The 14,187-nt window shown below is 39.3% G+C and overlaps 1 protein-coding gene across 2 annotated transcripts in view; it reads right to left on the bottom strand.

Moving 5' to 3' along the window:
• Nucleotides 1-14,187, bottom strand: part of NECTIN3 (nectin cell adhesion molecule 3) — a 209,382-nt gene that overhangs the window by 78,031 nt on the left and 117,164 nt on the right. The window contains exons 8-9 of one of the 2 annotated variants that reach the window (XM_054045629.1): nucleotides 9,473-9,535; nucleotides 4,552-8,895 (exon numbers count right to left, since the gene is read on the bottom strand). The exons of the other annotated variant lie outside the window; for it this stretch is intronic. Of the exons in view, the coding sequence (XP_053901604.1) occupies nucleotides 8,719-8,895; nucleotides 9,473-9,535 (240 nt within the window). The 3' untranslated portion in view covers nucleotides 4,552-8,718. Of the gene's footprint in view, nucleotides 1-4,551; nucleotides 8,896-9,472; nucleotides 9,536-14,187 lie in introns of those variants that run through there. 2 annotated transcript variants of the gene reach the window in all.

Raw genomic sequence — 14,187 nt, 5'->3', positions numbered from 1 at the left:
TGATGAAATTATAGCAAACCTTTGTTTTCTCCTATATGCACATATTTAGGGATTGTTGAATTAAGGCACCACCTTCTTGTAAAATATAAAAACTCTACCCATTATTAGATTTGCTATACAGTGAAGTATAAGATGAAAACCTTTGTTCTGGATATTTTTATTCAAAACCAGTTTAATACATACACTTCAAAAATGTGCTATTTTTAAGAAAGACTATTTCTTACAGCTTAGGATAGCCTACAAATTCAACAATGTTGTCCTTTTTATTTGTGATCTCAAATTAATACATCCACACTTTTTCTGTTCTCTCTAGGTATTCTGAATTTCTCCCCCAGGCCCTCCCACCCACATTTTTGAGTTGTGTGCTAATACTAAATAACATAACGTAGGCAACATTTCACAACTCAACATTCTAAGCCTCACTGCATGCATTACTGAAATCCTTTTTGCTTGGTACAGGTAAAGTCCTTAATAATGTACCTGCCTAATCATTATACTTGTAAACTCCACATTAATACACAATTTGCATTACAAAGTTATTTGCAATTTGTATGTCTACGTACCTTGAGCAACCTACTTTAACGCTAATATTTTTCAGAGACTTATTTGCATTTCTATGAACCAGAGTAACAATGGAACATTATGCAATTTAATGGTAAAAGCTAACATAGAAGTGCAGCCTTGTTGGTTAAAATCTCCCTGAAAGAAAAAGTTCTGTTAGGCACTTTGATAGAACTCTCGATTTCTTATTTGCAAAACTGAAATCAAAGAACTTCAAAGATGAAGCCACATCAGAAGACTCCAAGGGTAAAGGATTGTTTTCTGAATATTGGAAAGCAAAATGAAAAGGTTTAGGGTAAAGGAATTATTACGTGTATTCAATTACACATGACTGAACCAAAACACTTCAGTAGTAACAGTAAACATGGCAAATATAGCAACAGCTTTAAAACTTGCTGTACTATACATTCAAACTTGTTTTTCTAGCCAATAATGAAGTGGATAAAATGAAGGCTTTTTAAAAAATAATATTCATAGCCATTGTACTTCATCTGTTGCATGTGAAATTTCATTCTGTTCTTTTGATGCTTTGTCATGTATGTTAACATTTAGCACTTGAAAGCTTCCAGCCACGAGATTTTCCAGCCAAGATCTCTTTTTTTCTATTTTACATAAAAAAAATTTAGAATAAAAAGTTTGCTATTGGCATGGACCCACTGAATGCTTCACAGCAAAGGTTCCCAACTTGTGGCCCATGGAGTGTTGGTGGTCTACATACAGTTGCTGGCCACATGGTTCTGGCTCCTCTGGGTTATTTCCAGCTTTCAAATTGATTAAGAAAATAGAATAAACAAGATTTTAGTATTACTTTTCCACATAAGCAATTGCTGCCCTGTTTTGGTGACGTTATGCAATTATGAATGATATGGAAAGTTGACACAGTCAAATGGCATGACAGAACCACAAAAAACTCTCCCTGTATTACATGGTCCACAGTATGAAAAAAAATTCAGCTTACAGATTGTGTTGTACTGAGATATGCTTAAGTGCAATGACAGTGAAAAGCAAGAAGAATTTGATTTGGAAACCACCCTTCTCAGATCCACTACTTTCAGGGACAGTAACAATCTTTAATCTCAATCCTTGTACGTACACAACTCCCACCAAAATTTAGAGTTATCCTTGTGTGATGCTACCAGATTGGTATCTAAGTGCATTGTAGAGATATGGTGGGGAAGATGACTGATATTTGTCTCACAGGGGGTGATTGTTAGTGGACTGTTAATAGACATCTCCGAGGAACCTACACATTAAATTGTTATATGGAATCCAGAACCATGATGGAAACATTTTACTGGAGAATTGGGGAGTTAGTAGAAAGATAAAGTAAAGTAAAGTGTCACCTCTCCCCAGAAACAAAGCCATGGACCAGTCTATGATTTGATGCTCAGTAGACACCGTACTACAACTGACAAGAAGTTCATTGAACAGCCATTGTTACATTGAATAGAATACTATTTTGTGTAAACCAAAGGCAAAATGTGTATCTGCATTTCCCCCCTGCTTCTGTGGATTCATTAGTCAGTGCCTCCATTCAAACTTCAGGCATCAATTAACACACCACTTGAATGTTTCTGGTGCCAAGCAGTTAGTAGCTTCCAAAAATAGGAATATCAGGGACTAAAGCTGTCTGCGAAGGAGACTAGGGTAGTAAAAATGAGCTTTGAGATGAGATCAACTACACAGGTCCATGCACTCCTGCTTACTGGTTAATAACTCCTAAATTACGCAAATACAGGAGACTTCCTGGATACCATCAAGTTGAGATGCAGAAAACAAGCGAGCAGGTAGAAGTTGGCTGTACTGTCCAGATGCAACGAGATTCATCAATGCTTATTTTAGGAAGTTCCACCACTCAAATACAGTCAAGTGAAAAATCCTTATTTGAGGCAGCTCTGACAACTTTTAGTAGGATTGTTGGGCTGGATCTGGGAGGATCACCGAGAATCAACTGACTCCTTACCAATTCATATATTTTCCCCCATATAATGTTATTGCATATGAGCCATACTACTGTTTAAGGTAGTTATCCTCAGTATTCACCTGCACATCTACCAATGTGATATATGCCATCATGTGCCAGCAATGCCCCTCTGCCATGTTCATTGGCCAAACCAGACAGATTCTACGCAAAAGAATAAGTGGACACAAATCTGACATCAGGAATCATAACATTCAAAAACCAGTAGGAGAACACTTCAATTCTCTGGTCACTCAATAACAGATTTAAAAGTGGCAGTTCTTCAACAAAAAACCTCAAAAACAAACTCCAATGAGAAACTGCAGAACTGGAATTAATTTCCAAACTGGACACCATCAAATTAGACCTGAATAAAGACGGAGTGGATGGGTCACTACAGAAACTAAATCAATTTGTTAGTCTCTAAAGTATCACAAGAACTCCTCATTGTTTTTACAAAAACTAATTTCCCCTTGCTAACCACTCACACCTTCTTGTCAACTGTTTGAAATGGGCCACCTTGTTTACATTTGCCTCCTTAACACTTCAAAAGTTATTTCCACTCCTTGTCAACAGTTGAAAATTGCCTACTTCCAACTTAAATTGAATTGGATTGGTAGCACTGACCCCCCACTTGGTAAGGCATCTCCTATCATTTCATATACTGTGTATTTATACCCCCTACTGTATGGTCCACTCCATGCATCTGATGAAGTGGGTTTCAGCCCATGAAAGCTTTTGCACAAATAAATTTGTTAGTCTATAAAGTGCCACAAGGACTCCTCGTTGTTTTTGCTGATACAGACTAACACGGCTACCACTCTGAAACCTATTGCCCCCTTACCTATTAGGCAAGTGATGAGCCGTGACTTCTGTTTTTCTACCAAATTATTTGTTCTATTGTTGCATTATCCTCCTATCTTCCCCACCCACATTAGTCAGTTTCATCCATCTGTTGTATTCTCCAACACAGATTGCTCACAATGCTACTTGACAAGGACTGTTCTCTCTTCATCGTTAGTACAATGCCTGGCACACTGGTATCCTGATCCTTTACGTAAGTTCCTAGGTGCTATCCATAACAAACAAAGGCAATTCCTGATTGTTACTATAGAAATTATTTTATTACCACAAATATTCAGTTTATCCAAATGTAAATACTTCACATACATAAAGCATAAACTTTTAGGGCAACGGCACAACCCCCTTCACCTCCAACTACTATAGTACCCTGCTTCACCAATCAACAAGCCTGCTATGCTTCTGTAACACACTGGTTATCTTCCTCTCCTTATCTACCCTAAGATTTAGCAGTGGAAAGCTGTGGTGACACTACATATTACTAACATGAAACAGGCAGTTTATTTACTTCTACACTTTGTTTATTACTGTACATTTTAGCTACATTTTTCCAAATCCTTTCTATGCGTTAACATTAATTTTATTGTTTTTATCTGATTATTCACTAAGAGAATGCTAGTCAAAATCAACAATAGCCATAAAGAAAGGTAAAAAAAATTCAATTTAATACGTTATGCCAATGGTAATAGTTAGGCAAGTAACTTAATCACAATCCACATGGTAATTAAGAATATGGGGTTAATAGTAAGCTAGTATTATTCAAATGTTACACTAATACTGGAATATTAATACTGGTATGTTTAGACTATTAAATTGCAATTAAGATCATGAGCATATTGATATAGAGGTGTATTTGCACATTTATCGAGTGCTTCACAAATTGCAGTAATCTACCATAAAAGCCCCAGCCGGTGTGAATTAATGAGGTTCACACACAACCTCAGATACCAGGTTTTCCAGCTTTCAACATTTGTTTGGTTAGGGTTTTTTTTTAATTATTATTGTTATTAAACATCTATATTCATGAACAAGTGCTTTAAATATCTGTTGCTTATATAAATCCAACTTTCACAAATACTTTGTCAGCCATCCGTCTCATCTGTGTGTCTTGCATAAAGTTTTTCTTTAAGAGTAAAGTAGTGAACGAGTACTTCAGCCAGATAACATCCTACAGCAAAAATACTTTTTATTTAGGTGTTTGAACCACAGCCCTAGATCCAAACACACTTCCATCTTTGGGCCAACTGGGATCCAGATCTAACTTTTGCAGCACTGCTTACTGGGATAACATGCAAAAGGGCAAGTAGTAAAACTTCAGTTATCTAAGGTCAAGCAGACCATTTGATGTGAAATGCATTCCTCTCGTAACTCCATCAGCTTCAGCATAAGTACACTAGAGACTTGGCCTGTAACAAACAAAACTTCCATTCACATGTATAATGATAATGGTCTTAAGGACAAGACAAAGAGGGGGACACTTTTCCTAGCAGCCCGCGTATCCAAGTAACGATACTTTGTATCAGAATTTGTTAGCAGGAGTTAAGGAGGCACAGACATCAGTGGCTACAATTCAGTTTGAATCTGCTCTATTGAGTTGTTGGGCAGCATTTGCCACCACAGCACTATTTTAACAATGGATGAGTAAGTGCTGCAGTACATTTTCTGCATCTTGGTTTATTTCATTATTTTCCTCCAGCTTCTCCAACCACTGATTTGAATGTTTAAGTTCTCTCATAGAAGTTATCCCAACTTCTAAATGATTAAACATTGCTGCGGTGATTTTTTTCTATATAGACCTTTTCAATACCTAGTCTCCGTCAAAGTGCATTTCCTGTCGCATCAGGATGAAGTCATCAGTAAGTACCCAGCCACTTATTTTCCCCACCCACTAGCTTTGAGATCTATAGCTCAAGAGTGCTTAGTAAATGCAAATTATTTCTATTCTGACCCTTAAAAGATAGCTGAAGGGGAAACAGATGGAAAGCCACAAACATCCTTTTATGTTCCTAGAACTAAGAGCTGTTAAGACATGCTCTGCCCATCAAATTCATGCTTGCTCATTTTTTCCTTGTTCTGCTGTCTCCTGGGCCCTTGTGAACTGAGAAGTTTTAGTCAGTGAGAAATGAAGCAACAAGCCAAGCTGCTTGATCTGCCATCATGCAAGGCAGAGCGAAAGGACTGGGGTCATTGCAGAGAAACAAGCGAGAGTGGGTATTTTGTCAACTGAAAGCTGCTCTGTGACTTCTCCCCACGTCTGTTTTTCACCCTCACATGTACTCCGCATCTATGCAATGGTGGCAGAACTGCTGCTTTCTCAGATTTTCCCACTGTTCCTCTTCCCTATTTTTCCAATTGCCACTGTGCGTCGCACATAGTATACATGGACATATTATAAAGTGGTGTTCAACACAAAATGCCTGTACTTCAGGCCCTTTACAACAATGCTGGAAGCCAGCCAATCTCCCTACTTCCATCTCTGACAGGCAATACACAAGAGCTGCAAAATGAAAATCCTCCTTCAGTACTTGGAACCAATCTTGCCGCCTTCTTCTGCCACCACAGTTAATTGTTAATGGCCTTTGTATGAGATTGTGTCATGGAATCAAATTTTACTAGAACAAAAGATGAAAAGTTAATGGGTTATGGGCAAACACACTGGAAACCTTCATTTTTTGGAGAGAATTTTCACTCTAATCAGACTTTTCATGCTGCATTTCATGGTGATCAATCTCAGCTTTCATTCTGCTGCATTGTCAATGAAATTTCAGTCTACCAGTTCCCAGTAGCTACATTCTCAAGGCTTAAATGCAGCCAGAGACCACCAAGATGAGCCCTGGTGCCCCCATCTCTCCTCAGGGCTAAAGCCCCAAGATGCAGTGCCCTGCAGCTGAAGCCCCAAATGGGTGTTGTGTGCGTGGTGGTGGTGGTGCGGGGGCCGACGGTGCTGGGAAATCATCTCAGAATTTAAGCCCAGTACATACTGCTGTGTTGCTAAGCAAGTTGTTTCAATGGTACCAATAGAAAAAGCATATTAAGGTGGTGGTAGTTGAGCTGGGAAACCTGACAAATTTATGTTTAGAAAAAACTAAGAAAACTAGGAGTGATAAAGACAGCAACTCCTTTTTCAAACTGGTGGATCAAAGCATGAAGAAACCCTTACAGTGGGAACCATGCTTTGACTACCACTCAATATGTAACTTTCACGATTTAAAAATTCATGTTATGAAAGGCCGGAGATACTACAGTAAAATTACCATACCATTAATTTAAGCACTAATTAGTCAGTTACTTATAAAACTCATGTTTTAGATGATTCACTAGTCACAATTTTAAAGACAGACACAATAGATGCCTATGATTCTGTGCCATACTTATGATTTGCTAATACAGCAGCTAAAAAATACTCCAGTATCTTTGACTGTCTACAAAACCAGCAATAAAGCCATTGTCTGAGACGAGCATGCACACTTTGAATGAAAATTAGCTTAAGTGGGTAAATGCTCAGGGGGATTTTCATTTACTCTTTTCAAATGTCCTAGTAAGTCAGCGATGGAATAAATTGTCTAGTGTCTATTGAGACACTTCCTTTGTATTCCAGAATATTCACTCTCCTTTATACCCTAGTATCCAAGTTAAAGTCTTTAAAATCATCTGTACTCAAGTGTCCCATTTTTTGCCCTGTTAAATTAGACTAATAAAAAAAATTCTCAAATTGACCACACAGGCCTATCTGTGCAGGTTCTTTAACAGACAGGAAACTTATTTGTACTCATCAAGAACACCACGCCTTTTCAACACAAATTGTATTTGCATACAGTTTTCCCACTGTTACCAACACCAGCGCAGTTTCACCTGTGTTATTACACCAGACCCTCGCTAGACTGCGGGATTTCGGATCCATGCGCGGTCCCGCGTTCACGCAGGGACTGCGTTAAAATGAATTGCAATTAAAGTAATTAAATTTGGCATCCATGTCCGCGACTGCATTCTATGCGAATTCGCGCTATACAGATGCGCGTTCTAGTGAGGGTCTGGTGTACTAGTTTCGGCAAGTCATTCACATTCACTAGCTATTTCACAACACTATTGCTTCCACCTGCTCTGATCAAGGTTAGAAGATCGCGTTAAACTTGCTCACAGCTAAGTGAAGCTCTTCTCCTGGCCCCTATTGCTACCTTTGGAAAAGCTCTACGTATGGTCACAAGAAGGAATTTATTTTGTCAGCCAACTATGGATTAGACATTGCCCTAGCAAACAGGTAGCTTGCTTTTCTTCTGTACCTAGCACCCACAGCTTCTGTTTACTTTATTGCTAGACCACTGAGAATTAGGTCTTGGTGGCTGGAGGTATCTGAGTGGGCAAGATGGGGGTGCACATGTGGGGCTTGTGGGAATGTTTTAAACCAGATAAGAAACAGGTTATGATCTGATTCTAGCAGCTAGCAGTTTGGTTCGGTAGACTGAGTCTGGGGAGGTGTGAACTGGCAGCTAAGTGAAAAAAAACAAACAAACATGGGACCTGAGACTTGTGGCAGAAAAGAATTGAACCAACAGTTATGGTGTGGGTAGGCAGGCAGTATTGGTCCTGAAAGCACAGTAACAGACCAGCACCTGACTGTTTATTGGAATGGGGAAGGGAATTAGAAGCTGCGATCAAGTACGGTCAGTATCTCAGTCAAATTAATTTACCAGTGGATATGCTTCTAAAGGGTCTTAAAAGATTAAACAAAACCCCACAAACAGACACAAATTTATCACTTTACACAAAGGATGTACATTTTCCCTCCAGCTCATACCTCATTTTTTTGTACATAAAATTGCAATTTTATTAAGCATATCCACTTCGGGAGTGGGCGGGAAGGAAGAGAGCGAGAGAAATCCCTAAGAAAGAATTAGGGAAATAGATCCTAAATTCATTATACGCACATTTGAATGACAGATGAATGGGCTGGCATTTCTTAAACCTGGTGAGGTTAAGACAGGCAGCTGAGTCTCGTCTTCTGAAGGATCCCTTCAGCTATCCCCACACACTGGAATTTTAACAGTACAATAGAGATAAGCACTATGCTACTGAAAAAGTAAATCCGCAATCAAAGTCACAAATGCAACAGTTCCAGAAATGTGTATCTTTTCTGCCTACCTATTTCTCACCAGCTCTCACCACATACAATAAAGAGTATTAATTGTCTCTGTACCTACTTCTTTAGAAACTGTTAAAACACAACAGGATACGTACTTGTCCTATAATCAACAAGCGTTAACTTAAAATTTTGAAAAGTCTGCAAGCTTATCTAACACCAATTTATTCTGTATAAAAATTCACAGCAGGGGAAGCGATCACACATAGTGTTCTCTAGGATTAATGTAGATTCTTCCAGTTCCTGGGTTTTGATGGTACTTGCTGCTCCAATCTTTGTAACATATCTGCTTGTGAACGGGGTACATCTGCTGAAGGTTTTCTTGGCCCAATGGATTTTCATCTTCATAATTAAGTTGCCTGCCATTTACTGCTTTCTAAAAATACAAACAATTCCGTACATTAAAAGCATCAGCAATTTCATTCTTCAAATACTGCTTCCACAACACATCACGTGAAGACTGTAATTACTACCATCAGCACCCACCTTTTATTCTTCCATAAGCCCCTTATAATAGTTTAATGCATGTTCCTTTGTCACTAGTCATTCAATGAAATAACTTACATTACAAAAAGGAGACATGGAAAATACCAACTTCCAAGAACTTAGATACATTACGACTAAAATCAGTTTCCTAGTAATGGAAAACTAATATGAGAGACTATGAAAAAGCGCACACATTAAGCCAACTACAAAATGACATGAATATAAGTATTGGCTTTGGTCTTTTATTTCCCAGCCATTAACTTTCAGTTTGTACGGTTTGAAACTCAGATGCCACATGGACAGCAATTCTACTTGTTAAATTGTTACTGAATAGGAAGGACAAGTAATCTGGAGCTCTGTGTCAAAAAAAGTTAGCTAAAAACCCACTGTAAGAACCAAGATCAATCACCTGATTCTTTAATCAAGACTCAGGGTTCTGGCTCAACACAGACAGTCATATTACTTACTATGTTCTGCAAATTTCCAGCTTCTTTCTCCTTGTATTGGCTTTGCAAAGGGAAGTGTTCTCGCTGCAGGGAAGAAAAGTTATAGTGAAAGTTTACATTGCACTATAGGAGAAAGGTTTGACACGTGCTTTGTTCAAAGCAGTAAAATGGGAGGAAGCATTCTGCCTTGACAAGTGTCTGACTGAGCATCTTTCAGAAGGAAAAAGGAGGTTGACGAGGCTTGCTCAAATGGAGTAGTTCGAGTGTACTAACTCAAGCCAACTATTGCAGTGAAGACAACCCTAATAAGTTTAAAACTCACAGAAGGGGCACTGAAGTTTCTTAACTCAACAAAACATCTAAGCCTCAGCTTCATAGTTCACTGGATTTCTGTAGAGGCGAGTGAACACAGCAGAATCGTATTCATGGCCACTCCTGGAAGCCAAGTCATACAAAATTTCCACACACTATAATAGGGACAGGGTATTGCCATAGAATCTCATACCAATAATGCACTTCGCCTCATGAGAAGGAATTCAAATGTTAACTACTTATAGTAAAAGGGACTGCTATTTTTCTGATATTTAAATTTAATCAAACTAGGTAAAAGTGTTGGAGTGAATTAGGAATTGGAGTTATTTTTAATGATAAACTCCCAAATCACTCTGGTGCTTCTGAAAATTGTATTTAGCGTACACTACACAAAACAATTTCCTTTGTCTGACAAAACGAAGGCTGAGGGGGGATATGATTGCTCTCTTTAAATATATCAGAGGGATAAATACAAGGGAGGGAGAGGAATTATTCCAGCTTAGTACTAATGTGGACACGAGAACAAATGGATATAAACTGGCCATGGGGAAGTTCAGGCTTGAAATTAGACAAAGGTTTCTGACCATCAGAGGGGTGAAATATTGGAACGGCCTTCCGAGGGAAACGGTGGGGGCGAGGGACCTGTCTGGTTTTAAGATTAAGTTAGATAAGTTTATGGAGGGAATGGTTTAATGGTAAAACATATTAGCCAAGGAATACCAAGCAATGGCAGGTAAATAGTATAATGGCTAACAGGGGTCAGGCTGGAGACTCTTGCCTACATGCTCGGGGTCTTACTGATGGCCATATTTGGGGTCGGGAAGGAATTTTCCTCCAGGGTAGATTGGCTGAGGCCCTGGAGGTTTTTCGCCTTCCTCTGCAGCATGGGGCAGGGATCGCTAGCAGGAGGGTTCTCTGCCAATTGAAGTCACTAAAACACAGGATTTGGAGACTTCAACAACAGAGTCAAGGGAAGGGGTAGGGACGGTTGTGTGGCCTGCAGCAAGCAGGGGGTCAGACCAGATGATCATAATAGTCCCTTCTGACCTTAAAGTCTGAGTGTCTATGAAAGTTTCTATGAGTGTTTACTAGCCTAACAAAGCAACACTGGTACTTCGGTACTTAACAGTGATCTGTAAACTAAAACCCCAATATTGAACAGTTTTTCAATTACTCAAGATGCTTTTATTGCACTTAACAGAGTATTTTACATGGTCAACATCTCCTAGAAGACTATTTTAGTTTTGCATATATTTTTTGCATGTGTGCTTTTTTTATTCACAAGTTTGTCACAAGTAAGGCACACGCTCAGTTAGTGAATTCAGATTGCTGAACGCATTCCAATGACCAAGCAGTCTCATTAGGTAATTAAATCAATTTGCACAACACTGATAAAAAAATTAAGGAATTTTATTCTGTTAGCAAGTAGCTATCACAAAAGTGACCGAGTTTGAAGAAAAGGTCAATAGTATACAGCAATGAAGACAAGCAGAGGAAGAAAGAACTAGTTCAAGTCAAGGTACACTGTGATACTTTATCCTCCCATTTGCTTACTATTACATAAAGTTATATAGCCAGCAGTAGATCTTAGTTGGTAAACCAGTATCCCCTACATGACATTTATCTATGTGCAAGATTTGACATATTCAAAACTTATTCATAGGAAGATAGCACTATTTCCACACTATATACAACAGACTATTAGATTACTGCAACTGCTTCCATCTGATGAGCACCTTAGCTTGAGACAGAAGCTATTTGAACAACACTCAAATTATGTGTAAACTAATTCTTAAGAATTCTCTGTGCAATACAGCATCTAATCTTAATCACACTGATCTCTTTTCCAAGGAGACAGACTAGAACTGGTAAAAGCTCCTTTATTCACTGTCAGCCTGATGCACCCAAGAGTGTTAAGATAAATGTATGTAACATCTCTGTACAGTACACCAACAGATTTCCAGGTGTTGCAAGGATTGTCTGGGATGGTGGGCAAGAAGTGGTCTTACTAGTATTCCATGGGTGTCCTCACAGATGGAAATGTCTGAGAAACGCACAGGGAGCTAACACAGGCCCCTTTGCAGGACCTCTTGTGTAGCCTCCCCCATCATCTTAAGGTCTTCCATTTCAAGTTCCCCGTGCCTGGTTTTCCACCGGTTCCTGGGCTAAATACAATCCCTACAACTAATATCAGCAAAAACTAGCTCTTGAGAGGCTGCCTAAGCACTCTCTTCAGCTTGTTACTCAAATCTGCTAAGGTAGCCCCCGATCACTTGTTAGAGATCGTGATATTTTGGCCAGAAGCCCAAAAAGTGTTGAGAAGGTATAGCCTGTAGGAAGAGTTGTTTTTCTCCTAGAAATGGGGGCAAGTAAGTTACCCAGGTCAACACACCACTGTTGGATGATGTTCTTGTGTTAATACACAGAAATCCAATTGATTTCTGTGTTAGACCATTAGTTGGGGAATCATTTTGTTCCCATTTGAGTCTGTGGCAAAATTCATACTGACTATAGTGCTAAGATTGGGCCCTCAGTTACTGAAGTTTCATCTTATGTATTCAAAAATGCCTCCCTTCCAAACCCTATCTGAAATTCTCTTATCCAATTAACATCGCTCATTTAAGTTACCATGATAATCATTCCACTGTGGTAACTTGCATGAGGTCTCATTCCCTCTCTTTTCTGAATTCAAATGAAAATAGCCCTTTGCAGGTCATGTGCCAAGTAACTATTTTAAGATATGTAACCTAAGATTAACATCACCCCTTATTTATACAGCAAAAATTCATATTGCTGTACAAAAAGGGACACTATCCTGTACTATATCTACTTTTGCCATTACAACAGCTTACATCATTCCCATGCAAATTAAAAAAAAATTATTCAAGACAGCTTAGTCACATGAAATCCATCAAGTTAGAAAATAATGCATTAAACCCCAGAGCTTTCCTGTGATAAATCTGCCATGTGGTGCATTCTATGTCTCAATAACATTGCCAAATGTGGACCGCAAGTTCTTTAGGATGGGGATTATGTGTTCTAATTTGTTTTGTGCAACACCAAAACACACTGCTGGCTCACTTTATTGCATTCCCTTTCCCCTTATATAGGTCCTGTGACTACAGTTCATCTGAGAGTCAGTCACTCTGCACTCTTCTAGCCCAAAGAGACTTCATAGCACTAACAGTGTTCATAGACTAATTCATCTATTCAGCTAACTCTTTGAAACAGGCATAGACTCATCTCATGCTACGTCTACACTTTGAGTGGGGAGTGTGATGTCTAGACTGAGGAGACATACCCAGAATAGCTCTGATCAAGCTAGCACACTAAAATTAGAAAGTCGACACAGTAGCATTGGGGTCAAGCCTCTCAAGTACATGCCTAGTGTCTTTGGTAGGTCTGTACTCAGACCTCTACTTTTAGTGTGCTAGCTGAGCTAGTTAATGAAGATATGTCTCAAGCTGGGACTCCCACCCCTCCCCCAGCAAAAAGTACAGACATACCTTCCTCTTAGATAAAATTATTGGTTGTGGAGAAATCCAACATATTCACACAGTCCCAATTACTTTAATATTGGAGTATGTCATCATCTTTAATGTATTTATATGCTCAGCACCTGTGAGGTTCACCAGTAACTAAAGCAAACCACAACTGAGCAACTTGCCAAAAGTCACACAAAGTCTGTGGCAGAGCAAAGAATTGAACCTGGGTTTCCCAGCATCCTAAACTAGTACATCTAACCACTGGGCCATCCCTCCTAATTGGTTAAGAGCGAACCTGGCCCCCATTTAGAGACAACTAAGTTCAATGTGACAGTCTATTCTCAATGTCTTCCCCACAGGAGCTTGGCCAGCTTTTCTGCCGCCCTATGCGGCGGAAGGTCCCGCTCCGAAATGCCGCCCCCCACAGAGGTGGCGGAAGGTCCCGCTGCCGAAATACCGCCGCGGTCGCCGCCCCCCAAATTGTAGCACCCTAGGCGACCGCCTAGGTCACCTAATGGGTTGTGCCGGCCCTGCCTCCCTATCTTTCCTTTTAAATCAATGCTGTAGAAGGGATGGGGGGCAGGGGTGTGAAGAGAGAATAATAGCAGAGATCTCTGCATAATTGTTTTTTTTGCCTCTGTGTAAGCCATGTACTATTCATCCAAACTGCATAGTTGGGTGGTATAAAAATGTCAGTGGAAAAACTTCATTGTACCATTTCAGTAAGTACATTTTCTTTTTTCTTTAAAAAACAAATCCATTTAGAAATACAAATTAATACAGGACCATGCCAGCACTTATGTACTAATGAGAACTCAATACATATATTTTGACTACTTGTTCAAAGTAGTACAACTTACTTATTTCACTAACTTAGGTGAGCTAATCATGATACTTTTTGAAAAGCCCACAAGCAGCTGCTTCTGGGTGATGATCATT

This window comes from Malaclemys terrapin, chromosome 1 (assembly GCF_027887155.1).
Source record: "Malaclemys terrapin pileata isolate rMalTer1 chromosome 1, rMalTer1.hap1, whole genome shotgun sequence".
NCBI lineage: Eukaryota > Metazoa > Chordata > Testudines > Emydidae > Malaclemys > Malaclemys terrapin.
Note: the sequence above shows the minus strand (reverse complement) of the source record. Positions and strands in the feature narration are given on the sequence as shown.